The sequence below is a fragment of the Gallinula chloropus genome (assembly GCF_964237585.1).
Source record: "Gallinula chloropus genome assembly, chromosome: 5".
NCBI classification, from domain to species: Eukaryota; Metazoa; Chordata; class Aves; order Gruiformes; family Rallidae; genus Gallinula; species Gallinula chloropus.
In genome coordinates, this window is record NC_140090.1 from 58,740,633 (window position 1) to 58,763,092 (window position 22,460).

General features: G+C 37.3%; 1 protein-coding gene across 1 annotated transcript in view; it reads right to left on the reverse strand.

The window, feature by feature from the left end:
• Positions 1 to 2,469: 2,469 nt before the first annotated feature.
• The window catches only part of KAT6B (lysine acetyltransferase 6B), a gene marked incomplete at its 5' end in the record, with an annotated part of 104,880 nt that continues 84,889 nt past the window's right edge, over positions 2,470 to 22,460 (reverse strand). Inside the window, 5 exon segments of the mRNA XM_084264759.1 lie at positions 2,470 to 5,457; positions 7,398 to 7,700; positions 8,870 to 9,136; positions 9,756 to 9,915; positions 11,965 to 12,196. Coding sequence (XP_084120885.1) covers positions 2,977 to 5,457; positions 7,398 to 7,700; positions 8,870 to 9,136; positions 9,756 to 9,915; positions 11,965 to 12,196 — 3,443 coding nt within the window. The 3' untranslated portion in view covers positions 2,470 to 2,976.

The window sequence follows — 22,460 nt, forward strand, 5'->3', positions numbered from 1 at the left end:
GTGTTCATGCAGTAGTGCAATTCACAGCTGAATAGGCGCTATGGGAAAAGATGCTGGAGAATAATTTTTCCTCCTGAAAGGAGGTCAGATCTGATATTAAAAAATAATATTAGAAAGAGCATCTTGTGCACACACATTACATAACTTTCTACCCAATGTTAATCTGCATACTGTAAATATAGAATTTTAGCAATATGTTGGAATGAAGTTTCTCTGCTTCAGGTTAGCACATACTGAAACTAGGTAGATAGGAAGGTCTGATTCACCTCTGTTTCAGGCAGGGAAACCTGAAACTAAACAAGAGTGGATAAAGACCCAGGTGCCTTTTTCATTCACTGTAAAAAAAGTACAAATTAATAAATCACAAAACATAGTGCTACTCTGAGATGTAATTATTCAACAAAGATATACGGTTCTAGTCATACACACTCAAAGGCTGCACATTAACCATGTCAAGTCCACATTCCTTTTTCTTAAGGATAAAAAGGTGACAGTGTCTTTGTGAAGACAAAGTATGGTTTAAGTATTATCAATATTTTCTGCCTTCAAAAACCAAATTTGAAAGTGTAAGCGCATGAACAAAGATCTTTGTTGCATTGTGCTCTCCTATAAAGCCTTCTGAACTCCTAAAACATAGGTTTCTCCATACTACCACTTGACCAGCAACTTGAGCTGCCATCAAGATTCAATATTTTAGACTGCTGCCCCATCACATTAAAATTGAACAGGTTACGTGCATCTGTATTATCAAATTCTTGATTTGGCAACACCACACACTTTAAGGGTTTTATTTAAAGAAATATGCATTTCATTGACTTTTGAGCATATAAAATATAACCTATAAAGTTTCTTTATATACTGAAAGAGGGACAGAGTTTTCAATCAAGACGACCAATCATTGCACTTTTAGTAGCAACCCTCCTGCAGTGTCAGTAGGCCAGAAGGAGATTCAGTGGCAACATTCACATTAGAAGCATTTTGAAATATTCTTACAAGGATTTTTCTAGGTGCAGATTCACATGCACCCAATTCTAACTTGGTCCACTCACAAGCTCCATGTATAGTCAGCCTTCTTGATTTTTACAGATCTATTGCTAGATTAGAAGTGTTCATACACGTGTGTTTGTGTGCACACATATACATGTATATAAACAGAACTCAGAGGTTCAACACAAGATTTGCATCATCTTGTAACCCAGCAATAAATGACAATGGAAGAGATCACAATTCTATTATTAAGCTACAGTTCAAATATCATGTCTGTTACTATCATGTACCCTTTACCATATATATCAACACTTTCTATAGGAAAGAAGTTTTATACATTAAATATTGACAACCTTGTAATGTACTAAATACATATTTATTCAATATGTTATTAAGATTATTAAAAAAATAATCTTAGATACTCTTTATTTTCACACGGTGTATGCAATTATGATGAGTAACCTACACTTAGGCTCTAACAGCCAAATCCAAACCCCAACAACTTGAATGGGCTTTAGATCAAGCATGTGAGAGCACTGTAACAAACACTGTTTTCAGGAGGTAATTCCCATGCAACATCAAACTATGACAAGACACAAGAGGCTAAAAATGGCTCATCATAATTTATTTATGTTAAAATGTACAGCTTGGGGGGGGGGGGGTGTTTTTTGCAGTTTTTATTTTTGTTTCTTGGGTGGCTTTTTGTGTTTTTTTTAAGTGACTGACTAAAAAGATAACAGATAAATACAAGAGTGTCACTGGGTCCTATTTTTACATGTATCAAGCCTCTTCTGTTCGGCCCTTACAGTCACTCTGTACAGGTACAAAGGCTACAAAAAAGGAAGCAATATAAACAGACACAAATAACTTCTGCCTTTTTACATGCGATCTGTAAGCTTAATTTGAGCTATTCACACGCTACTGCTCTATTTTTTTCCCTTAAAAAATAACTCCAATATTTTATAAAGATAGAAAAATCTACAGATGGAATGAAAATGTAAAGTTAGAGGCATTTCCATAAAATAGCAACTTTACACCAAATTCACTACTTTTTTTTTTTTTAAATCCTGCCAAGTATTTGGACATATATGAAAATGTTTCAAAACTTGACAAATAAACACTGAGATGTTTCAATCAACAAAAAAACATAACAGTATTTATAAAACAGAAAGCTGCCTTTTTTCCTACCCCAGCCCCAAAGAAACTGGTCACAAAAATGGAAAAGAGTCTCAACTTTACACTAAACATACAGCAATAAAACCCTTTGAACTAACCAAAATGTGAATAGCTTTTGCAGCTTTTTTTATTATTTTTTTACAAGTTTTATAATTAACAAAAATATAGTTCTGTTTTTTTTACCCCTCAAACTAGGGTAACCTAATCAAGGCAAAAAAATTAAGAAATGGCTTACTGTTAAGCACAACACTTGTACAGTACTACAAAATGCACTGTCACTAACAAAGACATTAGCGGCATGCGGAAGTGTCACCTTCAGAAACAAAATAATACAATAAAAGAACTGCTAAAAGGCATTTACATGTGGGGAAAGGAGAGATAAAAGCTCACGATCCAGTACTGTCTGATAGTTTTGGAGTCTATTTATCCACATTTTTAATGGGAGCAGGCACATAAAATGGCTCTGAACCATCAGCTGCTGTGTAATTGCAGTTCATAGAAAGAGTTCTTCCTTTCCAGAGAACTTCAAGCTCAACGAAATAAACAAAAAAATGGAAAACCACCTAATTCCCCCCAAAGAAAAGGTAAATCCCACGAAGTTAAAAGAAACAAAACAAAATGAAGTGAAACAAAAAACAAGAAAAAAGAAAAGAAAAACTTGTATAAGGCTTTCTGCTGCATACAGCTTTAAAATGGTGCCAACAAATGTTTTTGCATTCACACCAATTGCTGGTTTTGAAATCGTACTCTCCAAAAGATATTTGTGCAGATCAATCCAATATGCCAGTTTGGTAGTCTGTCTCTCCAAAGGGCCTACCTTCTCATGTAGGATCCATTAAGAGACTGTTTAGACATGCCTGTATTCATGTAGCCATGATGCCCTGGGGGCGTGTACATCATGTTGCTGTGGGGTGCTGTCTGCATTGGTTGCTGTGCATATGGCTGAGTTCCCATCATCCCCATCTGCATCTGCATAGGGTACTGGGGTGTTTGATTCATATAGCCATGATTACTGTGATATCCACTATTCATCATCGGCTGGGACATACTATAACCATTCATAGCATTAAGGGTATTCATATTCATGTTGACCGAATTGACATTATAAGCCGGGGCTGGCATCAAATTTACACTCATGTTCATACCACGCTGCATTGTTAAGGTCCGCGCAGGCCCCTGCATGGCCACAGTCTGTGAAGCACGCCCATAAATTTGTGGCTGATGTGCCGCAGCAGCAGGTGGCAGAGGCGTGGATTTGGTTCTTACAGAAACGTGACCTTTGCTGGTCATCTGAGTCTGCAGTCTTTGGGTGTGGGATATTCCAATATTTGATGAAGTCATATTACGCTGCAAAAGGGGAGGTGGCAAGTTCATGGGAGGAGGAGTAAGGTTGGGGGGAGGGGTCATGGTAGCCTGTGCTTGGGGTCCTCCAGGAACAGCATGTGGAGACTGAGAAAGCTGAACAAGCCCTGTATTACTTAAGGGGGTGGACAAAGAGGCACTGTTTGCATAGGAAGTTACAGCAGCTGAATGGCTGTAAGGCAAAGAATGATCCATAAGCGTGTTAGTTAACTGTTGAAGTTTGGCAAGGCTGAAGGTGGCAGATGGCTGTGAGTAATGCCCCGCTCCAAATTCACTCTGCCCCATTCTTTCATACAACCCAATGTTGGCATTGCCAGTCTCAGGGATTTCAGTTAACTGCATAGGTGGTGTAAAATTAGCAGCCATGCTGCACTGGGATAACTGTTGGTTGCTGCTTGGAGGCCTTTCAACAACACAACCTTGGGGAGATTTTACATTACAAGTGGGAGGAGAGCTGATGTTTGTTTGTTGCATCATACTGCAGCTTCCATTAATGTTAGACATCTGCTGTGTCACTGCACAGCTACTCTGTGTTAGGTTACTGGACGTAAGGCTACTGTATGAGCAACTGTTTTGAGAAGAATTGTTTCCACAGATACTACTACCCATCGTAGAATCGTAACTGCTTGGGTTCTCATAGTTTTCTGTTGTGCTCTCAATGCTCCCTAAGTCACTAAACCCACTATCCACAACTTGTTGCGAATGATCAGAAACTGAGGGAACATCCATCATTGGGCTGGTCTCCATATTCTGTAGAGACGGGACAGAAATGGCACTTTGATCTGGGCTGATCTGAGCATAACTGTTCTCTAAAGGAGCAACATTTGGACTATTAACAGAACGAACTGACTGGCTGGGGTGAGAGTGCACAGATGAAACAGGGCTACTGTGATCAGACTGCTGACAGTCATCCAGTGTGGTCATTTGGGGACTTTGGTCATTATGAGCATAGTTTTGCAAACTTCTACAGGCCTCTTGAGTCTCTGCACAGTCCTGAAACGTATCTTCATGTTCACTTGCCTCTTGGGTTAGAGACTGTACTGCTTGAACAGTCTCTGAATCAATCTCCATGGTCTCAGTACTCTCCCCTTTAAAATCGGAATGTAATTCTTCACCAGCTTTTTGGTCCTGGCTGTTATCTGTATGATCATCATCGGATTCAGGCACTGGGTCTGAATCCGTGGCAAGTTCTTTCTGGTCACTTTCACACTCATCAGCTGCGAGGTCCACACCACAATCCATTAAATCCTCTTGATTTGAATTACCAGTTTGAACATTTGCGTCTAAAAAAGACTGTTGTGTTTCCAGCATTTCTTTAAAAGCTTCGCCAGGCAATTCCTCTTTCTCCACTTCTGTTGAACCCATGTGGCTATCATCTTCATCATCTGCATCGTGATCCTCATTGTGAGAAGGCTCTTCATCCTCCTCCTCCTCCTCCTCCTCCTCTTGATCATCCAAATGCATGGACTCTTCTTTTTGCAGAAAGACAACTTCTTCTTTGTCTTTTTCTTGATCTTTTGAACTGATTCCACCTTCTTCCCCACTCCTTTCTTCTTCCCCAGCTTTCATGGCATCGTTTTCTTGTTTTTCAAAGGGTTCATTGGGTGGATGCAGAGGTTCAGGTTCTATCTCTTTTACCTCATCATCTGGCGGTGGTAATACTTCAACAGGCTCTTTAATTGCTTCCTCTGTAACAGCAGGAACTGAGCAGGGCTTGTCTTCAGCTACTTCCTTTTGCTCCTCCACCAGCACCTGATAGTCAGGCTCCATAGGAGTCTCGGGTGGAGTATATAAATTAAGCTTAAAACCAGGTTTTCTTTCTTTGCTTTGCCTCCATTTAGATGTACCTCGCTTAACTCCTTTGGGCCAACCCTGCTTGCTCTTCAAAGGTTCAAGATTGTCTTTAGTGCTTTCTTCCAACACAGCTACATCTTCTGTATTATCTTTGGGAGGCAATAAAGAGAGACAAAAGAAAAGTCTTAGATTGCACAAACTAATCAATATTTTCAAACATAAACCCAAATGTAATGAATAAACTCGAAAGATATTATGAATCTCTAACAAGAGTTATAAACAGATCTCATACCATAACAGAATGACGTAATATCTACAGCTCAAACACACAGACATGTAAAGTAGACCTTGGTTGATGGCATTTTAACAGTGAACATCAGAAGCACCATTTAGACACTAAAAGAATCCCAGACATTTAAATCACAATACATGTAAACTAAAGCAAAAATTTTATCCAAATATTTTATTATCAATCTCTGTTTTTTTGGAAGAGATATGCCATTACTTTATGTAGATATTAATCGAATGCATATTCATCTTTTTTGAAAGTAATAACATGAGAGTCCGGAATTTCCTGTGTGACCATTCTGGAGGACAAGCCACAGTAAGCATATAATCAATGCTTTACTACCAACACTGGGGAAGAGAAAAAAAGAAAAAGCTGTTCATTCTTGTTTCATTCTAGTATCTTCTCACTGGCAGCACCGTCATGGCACAGCTCACAGTACATGACAAAAGTAAAAAAGATACTTGAAATTAAACAGAGTGCATCAGAGCACCACAACAATCCAATGACTATAAAAAACTGCAAACACACATTCACTCCTCTTCTCAGATACCACTTACCTATTTACTAGAAAAAGGGGAAATTCTCAGGATATAACATGCTACACTTGGGAGTGTAATGGCTTCAGGGATACCCCTTTGCCAAGTTCTGCCTCTCACTTTAAGTGTTCTAAGTCTCCTCCAGTCCATTAATGTGATGACATAGTCCACACACAAATACACAGTATCACCTTTAGTTAATTTTGCAGTGCAAACCTGACTACCAGGACATATCTGGAACACTCCAAATTTGCTACTACTATAGTTTAATTAATTTCTGCTGAAAAGCATGAAAAAGTAGTAATACTCTAACGTATCTGTGCACTGGTTTGCAACAGCACCAGCATCCATATGCATGGCTACTCTAGCCACACAAAAGCTGTTTAAAAAAAGGAAATTTGCAGCACATGGTCCCTCAACTAAGGATCACAAAGACTAAACTTCTACAATTATGGAAATACTGAAGTAGCACCCACTGGCTTCTTAGATAAAATATATAAACCTGAGAATCCAGTCATTCACTTTGGAATTAAAACTTTAAACTGTAATTTGACAGCCAGGAGGTCAAGGCATCAGTACATGTTCTGAATAGCTCAGTAACCATTTCACTATTTCATCCTGGCTGCTTTTTTGCCAGGAAACATCCTTGAAATCAAACTAGATAAGCAGTTTTTAAAGAACACAGTTAAAACTATATTCTCTTTCATGGGGAAAAAAAATAGGGATCCCAGTGTTTAGGACATATTGTGCCCTAGAAGTAACAAGCATTTCACTGAATTACTAAAAATGCTGAATAGAAAGGTATTTGTGTAAGTCAAAGCTGTTGTTTTGCTTGTATCCTTTACTAAGGATACAAATCCAATACTAGATAGTATTCCAGTGATACCTGTTGAGGACAAAATGCCCTGCTGTAGAAACATGAAAGTTATTTTTGGCAACATAACAAGGACTGCAGTGCTTCAGACTGGTTTTCTGAACACAGAAACCAGATTATAATATTAATGGGTCAGGAGTAACAAAAGTACTTAGCCCAACAGAAACAAACCAACAAAAGTCTGAAGCCACCACTGAATTCTTAATTGTTCTAGTAGCACCTCTAAGCAGAAAGCATATTAAGATCGTAAGATTTTTAAGATCAAAATTGCTTGTTAAAAATATCATGTTAAAAATTTCCAGATTTATGACAAAATAAACACTTCCTTTAAAGGCCATCTTTCATGAATATGAAAGAACTATTTCAACTTACTTGTACAATTATCATCGCTCCTGTAAGAATGAGTATCTTTCTCCTCCTTGTTATGTTCTTCCTCCTCTTCCTTCTCCTGTTTCTGCTGCCCAGGTTGATATTCAAAGGCTTTTCTAATCACAGGCTTCAAGTCGTCATCCTCCCCATCCACCTCACAAGTAGGTTCCAGCTGCGGCATGGGACGCTCTTCATCAGAGTTATCAAATGGCTCATTCAACACTTCTGTTGTTTCAGAAATCGTCTCTGTTGTAACGCTACTATTAATCCTTCTGCGTTTACGGCCTCTTTTCTTTTTCAGTATGAAAGGTCTCTGAAAAATAATTCCAGAAATATAACTCTTCCTACATTCCTAGCTTACTTTGGACATAAAATAATAAAAAAAAATTGTCAAGTGAGTTAAAAATGATCTATTTACCCATTCAAAATAGTACCTTACAATGCATCAAATCCAAAAGCAGACAGAATCTACAAGTAAAATGTCTAAACAGTTAAAATAGGCATGTATCCTATAGATGCATACAAACCTTTCTGCAGGTGAAAATTAAGGCTAGAATTTTCTTTGCGTTGTGGTGACTTTTACCTTCTTCTGTCAAATAATGTGCATAGCAATATTACATAAATGGTCCTTACGCACTTTTCCTCTGTAAATTTATAGTTTCCCAATAACCTTAACAAGTATTAAAGCTTAATCTTCTACCTTTGTGGTTTCTGTTGTTTAAGAAATAAATACATATATAGAAAAATAGCAAAGGAAGTGCACCTCAAGCTTTGGAAAGGTCTCAACCATACATTACAAGAACCCTACAACTGGCTGCTATAAAGAAAAAACCCTGTTCAACAGTTTTTATTTTTCACAGATTTACAGTTACTAATTCCCAGACATACCTAAATACATATGGTAAAGTGAGTGCTTCAAAATTTTGCGATGTTTAGTTTACTATTTTAAACCATTCAAATGGTTAATTTTTAAATTAAGAATTACGCAAACACTGCAGTAAACAGAATTTAACATTTAAATCTCTTGGAAGTGACAAGAATATGGGTAAATGCGCCTTTTGTTTTAACAGCAAGTCCTTATGAAAAACAGTATTCTTCCCTTTAAAGAGTTCTTATTTTAAAATCAATAACAAGACAAGCCCCACAAACTGGACTCCATGTTAAAATGAAAAAATGAAGAACCATTAATATATTGAACTGATACCAATGCCAAACAGCAGAGGGCAATCACTAGTTTAAAAATTAACAGGAAATTCTGATTTTATGACACTAGTATTTCATAGTTCTCTGAAAAAGCCAGAGGATAAAAAAATTGGATAGAGGGGAAAAAAAGAGATGACTGGTGTTGTTCAGCGTCTAAATAATACAGAAAGGTTTAGTACGGTCTAACAAATGTTTGTAAAAAGCTAGATTGTTATTGTGATGATAACTATTTTCGATTGAAAGATGAATGACTTTTACCAAACCATTGAAATAACACACCTTTCTTTTTATGGCCAGCGACTGTGGCTTTGTCAGCCGGGGTGGCGAACTCTGTTGATTCTCATCCCCGCCATCCTCCTCGCTGCTTTCCTTAGATTGCTCTGTGGATTGCCCTCGCTCCCCCACCACTGCCACACTTTCTGGAGATCGCAAATATTTATTTTTAGATTGTACTTTTGCAGGTGATTGCCTACTATTAGTTCTTGTGGAGAATATTTCTTGCTCTTCCTTTTCCCAGCAGCTAGCTTGTTCCATCAGACGCTCAGCCTGAAGGGTTGAGGTTAAAATAATGGGTCACTGAAACAGCAGTTACTTAGCCATATCCTTTATGTTCATCTAAAGAGTTACAAGAAGTCAACGTTGATTAGCACTGCTGGCAAACCTAGCAATAACATTTCAGCTGAATCACCTAGTAGCTCCTTTACAACAGTTAGGATAACAAACCAAAGAAGATTGCATTTCATGGGATATTTAGCACTATTAATGATGCAGCGAATTGATTTAAGTCCTTTAGCACTACATTACATGCCCACTGACATGGATCACTTTGAGCAAGTTCATAACACAAAGAATCGATTGACACTGCAGCCCCTGAGCTCTGCACCGAATTTGATCTGATTACATGCTCTTCGACTACCTCAAGAGTGATAAATACAGTTCCATGACAAGTGATCCATGTTTTAAGTTTTCATATTTATCCCCCCAAAGTTAACATGTCTTACAGCACAGCTTCCACAACTTGTCTACTACAATAATACCAGTATCCACAATCATTAAGTAGCAGTCAAAGTTAAAACTGGTCTATTTACGACAACCTAATATCGAATATTCCGAGTGATGAAATCCAAAGGAAGGGAATTTCAGAAAAAGAAGTTTCTGCTATTACCTCCTTTTCTGCTTCTCTCTCCTCTTCAGAAACTGCAGCATTAGAAACTAACAAAGGAGTCCATCTCAAACTTTCTGGATCTACTTCATTGATACGTGGATTTGCTTTCAGTTTTTCCATGTGACTTGAAATCAGCTTCTCCCTTCTAATAATTACAAATCTACAATCCAATAAACAGCAATTTAAGAAAGTGATCACCTAAAGCAACCTTCCTACAGTTTAAATCCCTTTGCACAATAACTTGTGAAAAGAAAAGGGTAAATAAATGGATATACCAAACTAGAAATATCATCTGACATACAGATAACACGCTGCCAACTCTTTACCTAAAGGCAGCGAGGAAGCAACAGTTTATGAAGTGAAAAAAAGCTCAAAACCGAACATCAATAAAGCAACAGAGAACAAAGTTAAGGTTTTATATTTGACTACTCTAAATCCATGCAAGAGATTTAGTGTTGGCACAAGTGTTGCCAGAGAATTTGCAATTATAGTATGACATACAAGCATACATAGAAAACACTGTGGATCATGTGATACACTGTCATGTCACAGAAGTGAGAAAGCTGTTAATATCACAACTGGAAGTGGCAGCTAACTGGACAAGAAGGCAGTTAGAAACATAGTTTTTCTACCAAAGCATAAAAGTGTACCTTAGTCCTACATTGATGCAGTAGAACACAACTTTCTAATTACTATGAAGTATCATATCAATAATTATGTGATAATAGCACAGTATGATAATATACCAGCATACATCCCTAAGCCCCATTACAAATAACTATACAAATTTCAAACAACAAGAAAACGTTGTTTTTTGTGAAGATTGCACATGCTGTAAAGCTCAGGTAGGTTAAGTGATAACACTACTTTTCACTGAAAGAATGCTTTAAAAAAATTAAAAATCAGATCCAGGCAAACCTTTTTCACAGAATTGTGACAAACTTCTATTTCACTTCATGAAAGAAAAATTAACCAAATGGAGGAAATCATAAGAAGCCACACTCAAGGTGACTGGCAGGAATTTCCAAGATGTGATTTCTTTTCCTTGCTCAGCCACTGACTTTCTGGATACCTTTAAGCAGGTCAGTTCATTCCTGTCTTAGCTTTACCGCCTGAGAAAAAAGACTATCTGACCTTGTGCATAAAGTATTTTGAATTCTATAAATGAAAATTATTTTCTAACTGGGTGTCAGTATTGAGGGCCTATAATAATTTGTGACAGAGCAGAAGCTGCATGCAAGTAATGGATACATATCTGATTCTCCATTAAAATACCTTTGTCCCATCAGGTTGTCCATAAATAAGTACCCCAGATAGTTAAGGTTTTAATGCAATGACAGCACTCTGCTTACTGTCATAACATCATCCTGTAAGCCCATTTCCTTTTTGAAGGCTTGCATTCTTACTGGTTCAAAAGTTCCTGAGGCTGAGCTATTCCTGATCTTAGTTTTAGTTTTTTGGCAACCTACTGCTTGTAGAGCAGTTTGGCCTGACTATAAAGTTTCTATGATTGAAATATCCAGAAAATTAAGAAGCTCTTCAGCTTCAGGAACACAAATACCATTGAAAGTCATGTAATGAAAAAGAGAGCCCAAACAACAAAACCAACCCATTAAAACCAAAAGTATCAATCATGACCATTAAGGAGGAATTCATTTACAAAACAGGAACACACCTTCCCAATGCTCTATTTTTCAAGATCAATCAAAACATTAAATAGAAACTTTAAAAAGACTTCACATAGAGCTGGTCCAATCCCATGGCTGTTGTGAATTCAGTAATGAATTAAAAACAGGGTGCAGAGAGAGAGATTGTCACCCACAAACCTGTATTCTTCCCCTCACTGATAATCAAAGCAAGATATTTGCAAAGCAAGAATCAGGAATTGTACTTACAGAAGAAGATGATACTGAATGAAACAAAAATCTTCCCTGAAAATATTTCAAGCTGGCCACACCCTTTTAATAACTATTAACATAAGAGAGGATCCAAACACCACCATTTGTTTAGGGACAAAACCTCTTTATGTAAGACCCCATTACCAAGACCCCAGCTGGACTGACTTTGCTAAGATGGTTATCATCCATTTTAAACTCAGAACTTTACACAAACATTTTTCACATCTACTATTTCCTAAGTAAATCAAGTAAATGTTTTGTGTTCCTGTCCCCCCCATCCCCCATCCCAACCCCCTCCTCGATTCACTGACCTGTCTTCTCTTTTGTCTATCATGCTATGTTGCTGAAGGGTTGTGGCAATATCATGTGGACACATTCCAGTAGCTCGACTCATTCCTTTGATGCTGATTTGTTTTTCATGGTGGCAGTTAAGGTATTCTAATATGACACTTTTCCAATAAGCCAAGTATGAGAGGCGGCCCAGATCAGACAATGGCTTTTCAGGGGATCCTGCTTGACCCTCTTTTCTAGAAAGTAAATAGCCTAGAAGGGAAAGAAACAGAATACCTTATTGAGATATGGGGTAGGTTATATTTAGTTTTGTTAAGTTAGTATTAATAGAAAAATCAGCATGACGGATTACATTATTGGGAACTCCTGCAATTAAAGAAGTCCTACCCACAAAAGAGATTGGTTTTCATCATCATAGTGACATAGGAAAAGATTAAATCCTTGTAAGAGACTCAGATCTTATGTTATGAAAATCAAACATTAGTCAACACCCTCCCGCCCACCAATCATAAGGCAAGGAGGAAAGAAAAAGCCAACATGTTTCAGAACAGGTCTCATCAATACACGATCAGATTTAGAACTACAACTGTCTGGCCTTCCGACAAACTTTTACATCCAGGTTACATCACTGAAACCAAGAATTTTCAGAAGGATCTCAAGAAGTGTCATGGGTAATATCACTTAAGTCAGTTTTCTTCAGATGCCCCAGGTGATGTAAGTTTTTGATTAAGCAGTTAGTTGTATTTCAGAGGTGACATAATTCACAATTTGAATTGCTAGGAGAATTACTTAGGAGAAATAATTAAAAAATAATCTCCCTTAATTCACATAACTGCAGTTTGCAGTCTTCAAGACAGTAATTGATCAGCTATCATACAATACACCACCTTCATTTTATATTCTATGTATGCTGTAAGTCCTTTTTAGCTCTTTTCAGCTTTAAGAATCTTTTACAATTTGAAGTAGAACACACCTGCTTCGAGATAACAGAAGTAGTCTGGTATTTGCCACAATTAAAACTAATTCAGGAGAAAGAAAAAACAACACAATTAATGAAATGTATCCTTTCACAGTAATTCATCCCTCCATGATACATATGCTGCCCTGTATCTTTACAAACTAGCAGAACATGGGCCATAAATGCTAAACTTACAAAATGTTTGTTCAACCATAAGTATTGATATCATGCTTATGGAATTACATCACTCAAAATCATTTGTAATCCACCAATAACTATAGTTCTTTTGTTTTCCTAAAAATACCCTTTTTTAAAAGAAGTTGGAATCATTATTTTTATTTTTCAAAGATTGCTTTAAAACATGTTTAGTGCAGTCATGTCACATTTGGCAAAAAAATTCTGTTTTTTCATAGTTGCTCCAAATTAGCATCCAGTTTTGAGTGAAGCAGTGTTTGTTTCATTTTATTGTATGCTCTACCACACACAAACTGTATACACACACATCTACTTTTTAATATATAAATATATATATAAATATGAAATGTACACAGACATACATATATATTTACTCAGCCCAAAACAACAGTCTTCATTTTTTCAGGGGTGATACAATAAATCCACAACAGAATTTAGAAAAGACAAAGGCATTGGTCATCATATTCTAGCATCCAGTTTGCATAAAAATGTTTACACAGAAAAGCAGACATCCTACCACATTCCAAGTGATCAGTAACAACACAGATACTTAAATAAGTAGTGGACCCTTCATACCTATTAGCATGATTTATGAGAATGCCAGAGATTCAGGTGGAATACCATCCCGCATCTGCCCACTTCTGTATACCACAGACACCTACATAAAGCCTATCTAGATCTGCATGGTACCACTGAAAGCTCAGCAAGTGAATTTCTCCTGTTTTACAGAAGAAACATTACCTTAAAACTATGGGAAATTCAGGCATTTCAACATTTGAACTTGCAGCGTATTATGTTTTCTATAACTAGATGATACATCTTAATACTACCTGTAACTACTGTTGACAGGAAAAGCCAACATTAACACTCAAAACCACATTGCATACTGAAGTTTGAAGGTAAAGAATTGTTCTACCTTCAACTGCACAAGAGGCGACACATACCGCATAGCCTATTCTGCATAATTTTAGACAAAACTTCACTCGCACCGACAAAGAATTTCGGATCAGCTTTTTTACAACATATAAAGACAAGTTTTAAACTAAGACATCATTGCATGTAGAAAAACATGCAAAACTGCAGCAGTACAAGTAATGATACAAGTCTCCATAGAGGAGAAGAGGAGAAAACCTAGATTTTTAGTGAATTAGTTGTTTCAAGTAGCTTTATGGTTTAATCTACCCATTCCACAATAAAACTTGTGCACTAATGGAAAGTGTTTGTTAGCTGTTTCTAAGCCCCAGAACTTCATTCTTGTATTTCACTGTAATTTAAGATTATTTTGACAAGAACTTTCTTCCTCTACTTCCATTTTGCTCACACATAACAGGGGTGTAACTCTACTTTCTTGTTAACCACCTTATGGGGCTTAATAGGAAACCACGGTCAAGAGTTTGGAATCATTAGTTAAGCAACCACAAGCAGTTTTAGAGTTTTACTAGTATATCCTTGCTCATCAGATCCTGGAGACTTTGAGACTAGTTCTTAGTGGTCATTTTCAGGTATTTTTACTCTACATTAAAGCAGGGAAACTTCACCTGCATCTGTCAGTTCTATTCTCCTACCATTCTACAAGATAATCTACGCCTATGCAAGATACTCACATTATAAAGGATCAAAAATATAAATCAGAGGTAAGACTCAGTTACATGTAGTGAGCACTGAATGGAAAGTTTCTCTTAAATTCTGTGATTTGAATGACATCTTTTAAATTAAACTTACCAAAGAGACGACAAATAATTGATCTAAGATGCAGGTAAATAAAAAACACTGATCTTGGTAGCTCGTGTATCTATCCTGAAGCATCTGAAATGAGTACAATATGCCCCTGTTAAACAGATACCCCAGGTGTCACTGTGTCTACCTAATCTTAATAACAGATAGCCTCAAATTGGAAACCTGAAAGAACTTTCTTAAAATATAATCCAATACAAGACTATGAACAGCAGCAACATTCAGAGGACAAAATACAGCACCTTCCCAGCCACCTCCAAGTATAAACAAGTCAGACTGTGTGTTACGTGGAAAAAAAGTTAAAAAAAAAAAGACCCAATCTAGAAGAAAGTGTTGACTGTCCTATCTTCTAAACATATGAACAAATGTATCACAAAAATCAAACAGCAAAACTACCACTGATTTTTATTTTTGTCCTTATCTCCAGCGTCCATAGTGAAGCAACTTGCCACATGCAATTGAGAGCCTTTGACTTCATGCAAACCTCCCCAGAATCACTAAGATTTTCTGTTTTAAATCTTACATAAGAAATTTAATCTGAGAAAGGGAAAGTTAGTCCAAGACATAATTTATGCCTTCAGCGCAGATTTAGGAGCTAATCAGACATTAAAATATACATTTTGAAAAAATTAACTTGGACACTACATTATAATTTCAATCTCTTCAATAGAATTCCCTGGAAATAGCTACAACAGTCTACAACATGCTTACATGAACAGTAACTTTAATACATCTCTGTCGGTCTCCAGAAACCTTCAATTAGTGAACTACTGATCTTGTTATGGTCAGTTCTGTCTCTTAAAACAAACTAACCAGTGTGAGATCAGAAAGATTGATAGCATCCTGTTCTGACAGTGCCCAACAGAAAAAATCTGAGACCTAAAGCAGGCTACCATCTTGTCAAACATGCAAGCAGAATTAGTCTGACTCTGTCTGACATCTGGTGGGTTCCATTTGTATTGTCCCCACACTTACTAGCATTTTCTAAAAGTTTGGTAAAATTTGTTAGGTATCCCTATCTTTTGCAAGCAGCACAGAATCCATCTTTGTCCTCCATTCACCACATGTACTTAAGTTTTCACTAGTACTAGTTTTCATTGTCCTGTCCACTAGTATGCCTGCTACTAACACGAGGTGAACTGACTTGTATCTCCCTAGCTCCCGCCTGTTACAAACTATCATAAACACCTATTTAATTTCTAAGTCTGTTTTATCTCCAAGTACCCAAGACACATCCTTCTTTTCCTGCCACATACAATTCCAAACTTCACTACTTTAGCTTTCTAATATTAAGCATAAAAGACTTTATGGTTTTAAATAATGTGGAGACAATTTAGCTTGAGACAGCTGAATTGAACTTTACTATCTATTGCAGAAATACAGACGTCCCTTTGCTTTTCGCATGGTGGCAAAGGCGGGCTAGCCTTCAAAGGTGTAAGGCGGCATGCAGGTTACATAAAAGCCAGTGGCATGGGTAGAAGCAGCAGAAACACTAAGCAACTGAACCCATATACTGAAAAAGACCAAGTCAACAAGCTATTATTGACAGAAGGAAGTCAAATAAGTTTGAAGATGTTTTTCAAGGACTCTCCTGCAATCTATGTGCTCTCTATACATGCTTTATATTCATACATACTCATATGAACAAATCAACTTATTTAATTTCTGATGAATGTTCAAAGAGATCTAGCTAAAAAAAGGTTAGTTTCTTTGAGAGCATTTAAGATTGACCACTGTCACTATAGACCTATTAGGTTTTCAAGTAAACCAAATAATTTAACTTGTTTGAAGTAAATAACAAACCCAAAAATCGGTCTCCCTTCCAGGCCACTTGTACCTGGATGTAGGTGTTTGAAATACATGTCTTTGTGTGCATGCCAGAGAGCATGGCCGTGTAGTTAAACTCTACAATGCATTATTGCACAGGACTGAATGTACACTGCATTATTGGCTTCTTATTCATCCGAGAAATAAGAGAACTTAGCTAAAATGAATTTGTTTTGAACAAGTATTTTTCATGTAACTATATTTACTATTTGTATTTAAAAAAACCCAAACAACTATATGCTAGAAGATTCCTAGCAATGCTGTATTTTATATTAAATATGAAAATTACTTTGTTTAGCTTACTAGCTTAAGAGTAAGCAATAGTCATTTGGTTAGCATCCCCGCTTTGGAAAATAAAGAACTGTAGCTCAGTAGATTCTAGGAAGGTGAAATAGAGGACTGTATTTGGCTTGTAAAGTATATTAGTCCTCTTTTTAATTAAAGTTTCACAACATCTCTTGCAATCTGCAATGGGCAATACAATTATAGATTTTATTGGCTATTCAACATAGCCAGAATAAAATCCACCCAGAGCATCCTGATGCAGTCTCTATCTAGTCCAGAAGATTCCTCCAGCTGGATCTCTCGTATCATTTCCTGTGTTCTACTATCCCTGTGCTCCCTTAACAGAGCATCTGACAGAGCAATTTCACCACATGCAATAGACACTGTGCTGATATAACACAACTCCTCCACTCCTGAAACTTCACTGCTTAGAGGCATGCAGGTTCGTTGAGAACAGTGCCACAAAGCAGCATTTCGGTCTTGTGAGGACATCATGGATGATGTGTAACTACTGCTCTGAAAATACCTTTCACCTCATTGTGTCACATTGCAATGCGCTGCGTGGTCTTCAGCAGAAACAGAATGAACAAAACCATGCTTGAATGGCAGAGTACTGAATCTCATTCTCTACACATGGACAAATACTTACAAGTTGCAGTTGCTTTCCTCTATGCTACTAGCTACAAAACTCATGTTTCATTTTTTCCACTTATGCTGGTTAAAAATTAAAGAGGGTCTTGAAAGTAGACACCACGGACAATTATTCATGGGTCCTATACTTCAGCAAGGATAGAAACTATTATTCCAGCCTTTTGTGGCTTAATAATATTTTACACCAATTTATCTTTGAGTCTGTTATCTAGGAAACAATCTTATGTATCAATCACATAACACACTGGAGACAAACCACAGTCCTGGTCAGTTAAGAAGTCATGTTCAGTATTGCTTTCTATGAAATTAGTAATAGCATTGTTTGAATAAAAACATTACAAATATTAGTAAAGAAAGTCTATTATGTTCTTGTAACAGACACAGAACTCAGTTTACAAAAAAAAAAACCAACCCAAAAAAATGAAACAGAGAACACTTAACATTTTCTAATTCAAAATTAGATCACTTTTTGGGGGGGAATCATCTGCAAATTAGAGCAGCTTTGACTGTAGCTTTTCTTGACGGCAAAGTGCAGCACTTCTTTCTAAGACAGAATTGTACTGATAGGAGTTTAATGCAAGAAAAGCAGCAGAGCTTTTCTTCATTGTAAACACTCATTACAGACAAATGTTTACATCCTGTTTCATCCCTCCACATTCACAGGATTATTAATAAACATAACACTCAAAGCTCTCCAGTAGGAGTAACTCTTACAGAGTACAAGATCAATATAGAAAACGCAATGCAACCAAAGTTCCTAGATTAGAATAACTCCCAAGAGTCTTTCAGCTGTAATTCTGCCACTATAACCTTTTAGACATGGAACGGTGGTGGATTTGGCAAACAGGAAGTCTTTATTCTATTCAGCAGAGTTTCGTCAAGATGGCTTCCTCTCATGCTTTTTAGGTTACTACATTCCATGCTTCCTAGTAAAATTTCTTGATTATCATAATGGTAACTTGCTACAAAGAAGAAATTTCTACTGAACATCTCCACCTTTTAAAGTACAAAGGATCAAAATTTAAGAAGTATAATTGCAAAAGCATTGATTTATTGCTTATGTCTTAAAATCCACACAAAACAGATGACACTATAGTATAAAATCTGAATAGTTTTTTAATGGCTTTTAAACCCACAAGTCAGATGGTATTCTGATAATAGACAATGACTTGGAATCAGTGTAGGGAATAAACCATATGAAAAACCAAATTAAAATCTATTAACCTTGGCTTCCAAAAATAAATCTATTTGCCACTGTAAATTAGCCTCACAAAATACAAAAGCAAACTTGCTCAAGCCCTGCCTGCAAAGAAAGCCCATTTTGAAAACAAGTTTCAACTCACAAACAGGAATGACATAGCTTAGAACAACTGTCAGGTTGTCACAGCCCTCACAGTATCATGAAACAGCTACTGAGCTGATACAACATATAGCATGTCACAGTAAGGTAAACTGTCACCAGCTGCAGTTTGCCTATGAGACATCATCTGTATGTACTGGTATTCAGCAGCTAAATTGTAAACGGCTTAACTGCCTGTGAATGAAGGACAAGACAGGCAGCAAGGACAGAAGCACTGTTGCCAGTCTAACAGACATGATTGCTCTCCAGCTGTGTGCTAAGGCCACCATAATCAAATTAATTTCAACAGCTACACAGAACTGCTGTCAATGCACAGCATTTTATCTTTCCAGACCTGTTCAGCTATACTAACAATAGTAATACATTACTGATTCTGTAGATAGGCTTGAAGAAAGTTGCCAGTGTTGAGTACCACATCAAATCCAGTTCAAAAGGCACCTACTGACAGCACTTTGCTTCCAAACTTCCCGAAGTTCACTTTCAAAGTTCTCCTACCATGAGTTAATCTAATGGTAAAAGCATAAGTTTCAGAATGCAGCAAACGTAGAAATCCCTACAGAGAGAATTTATACAGATTCAGAAGCATTTTAGTATTTGTTACATGACTTATACCAAGACAAATGTTCTAGCATCTTTGTAATATCATGATACAAATCCATTTATTTCACTCATTGCTGTAGTTGTTCACTCTTCCTTGTCTTTTTTGAAGATGCATGTAACATTTGCCAGCTTTCGGTTACTGAGGATGTTCCCCAATCGTCATGACTTCTCAAAGATGATAGGGAGAGGTCTCACAATCACATCAGTCAGTTGCCCTGGGTGAATCTTCTCACCTGGTCCTATGAGTCTGTATATGTCCATTTTACTTAAGTACTCTGTAACTTGGTCTTCCTCTACCATGGATGACATCTCTCTGCTTCTTAAATTCTGCCACACCTGAGAACAGGCCCTGTCAGTGAAAGCCAAGGCAAAGAAAGTACTGAGTACCTCAGATCCCTTTCCCAGATCCCCACCGCACCCCCATGTTGTCACACAATGTCTACTCCATTCAGCAGCAGGGCCACGTTCTGCTTACTCTTCCTTTCGCTGTCCACACACTTCTAAGAGCTCTCCTGTTTCTCTCTACATCTGTCAATTTGAACCTGACCAAGCTTTGGCTTAAGCCCGTTCCTGAACACGCAAGCAATACCGGCACCTTTGGTAGACTTAGTTTTTGCTCAGGTCAGGAGGTCTCCCTGGAGCTTAGCAGGCTTAATGTCATGTCTGCTATTTTCATGAACATTAGAATGAGTATTTTTGCAGTTTGAGGAAACTGCCTCTGGAGATTAACACGTGCTGTGCTCCTTTGCCCTTCACAGCAGCCTCTTACAGGAAACCACTTACCAGTTCTCTGTACAAGGTAAAATTCTGGCCCTCAGTCTGCTAGTTGTCCTCTCTTCCATCAGGATCTGAAACCCTGCCACCTCACAGCCACTACAGCTTGGGCTGCCTCTGACTATTACCTCCCTGATCAGTTCCTCTTTATTTGCAAATAGCAGGTTCAGCTAAGCCTTGGTCCTTCCAAAAATCTGTGTCAAAATATTGTCCCAAACACCCTCTGCTAGATTGCTTGTATCCCACTGTGCTGTTCTTCCAGCAGTATTTGAAGTAGTCCTTTAAGAATAAAGGCCATCACTAGCATCTAGTTGCCATCCAGTTGCTTGGAAGGTCCATCCTCTTCTCTTTCTGATCAGCCTGTCTATAACAAATGACCACAGTGTTCATAGTTGCTGTCCTATTCTCTTGACTCTAAGGCATTCAGACTTGACAGGTCTATCACTCATCCTGTAGCAGACAAGATTGCCATTATATTATCAGCACTGTTCAACTCCTGGTTTTATTTTGTTAATATTTAAGTCAGAAGAAAAGATACTCATTAAAACCCATCTAGAACAAAAGAAGAAACTAGTGTACTACTTGTCCTTGGATGTTCTGAGTTCTCAGTTTCTTTAAAGACTCATCCCCACAAATGAATTACCAGACTCGGACAGATGGAATCAAGAACATCTCCATTAAACTTCATTTTGTTTAAAACATAAACAAATAAAATAAGTCCCTTAATATAAAAAAGAAGAACATATAACTTTTCATACAACGTTCTGTATCAAACCAGATATCTGAAAGGGCAGTATTAATAAGTGTTTTTATAATGAACCTGTATATAAAGTGAAGATTTCCCTCAAAAGTCACCTCTTTTGTCTTTGAAAATACCAAATACTTTATTTTGAAATTATATGAACAAATAGTTAAGACATGGGTTCAGAAGAGTAGTTGCAAAAAATCAAAACGGCCGAACAGACAGGATAGGTCAATGCAGTCAGGTCAGCTCAGCATTCCAAGTTCAGAGGTATGACCATGAGTGGAAGGCAGAAATAGGTAAGGTGAAAGCATGAGCTTATTAAGACTTAGGATTCCTAAAACTGCAATTCATGTCACAGTTTTTTCCATAAAACTGTTCTGTGTGCCTCTGAACTGTTCTTATCTATGTACATGGGAGGAAGGTCAAAGATAGAGGACCTTAAATAGGTGTTAGTACCCTCTTTGAAAGCACTTTTGAGGCAGCTTCAAAAGGACCCCAATGCCAAGATCCACACAAACAGTAAGAAGAAAAAAAAAAAAAAAAAAGAGAGACAGACTAGCTGTAACTTGAGATGCTTAGATCAGTGAACAACCTGCTACATTCTCTTTTCTTCTTTGTCTGGTTAAAGAAAAGCTTTCTTCCTGATGAACAGTGTAAGCCAAAGATTCTCTCATTATTGTTACAAGAAATAATGCCAGCTCTTATTCCTCTCCACATCCTCAAGTAAACTCAACACAGGGGGCCCAAAACCTTTAGTTCCTTTATAGAAAGCTTCACAGAAGAGGTTAGGGCTAAACAAATGCCCTTCAAGAAGGGAAGGAAAGGTAAAGATGACTGCATTACAGTCAGACCTACAAAAGGCACCCTTTGAGTGAATTAATTGGCTAACACTTATTTTACCTGTGCCAGTTGCCAGTAAACCTCTTGAGTGGAGGTTCTGTGTACTAAGTGGACTACTTATAAGTGGAGTGAAAGCATAAGCAATAGAAAAGGTATTGAAGTACCCTTCAAAGCAAGACTTGCATGTACAGAAGGCAGTCCTGACTACCAATTGGTTGAATAAACATAATGATACTGTAAACTACTTAACCTGTTAACAGGGTTGGATTATTCTTGATTTTATAAGCAATGTTGTAAGTTATTTATATTTACATTTTTAATTATTAAATGACACCGAACAGTAAATTGTCCATTCAGCTGTTAACTGTTGAATTAATTTCATGTAGGAACTGCCATTACTTTCTGGTGTTAAAGCCTGACAGCACTTGAAAACTGTTTTTTTAAAAATATATCAAACGTGCTTATTAGAAAATGTTTTTCTTGCCTTTTTACGGGCTCAACATAATCCTACAAGACTCAACTGACAAGACAGGGAGATGGAGTTAGG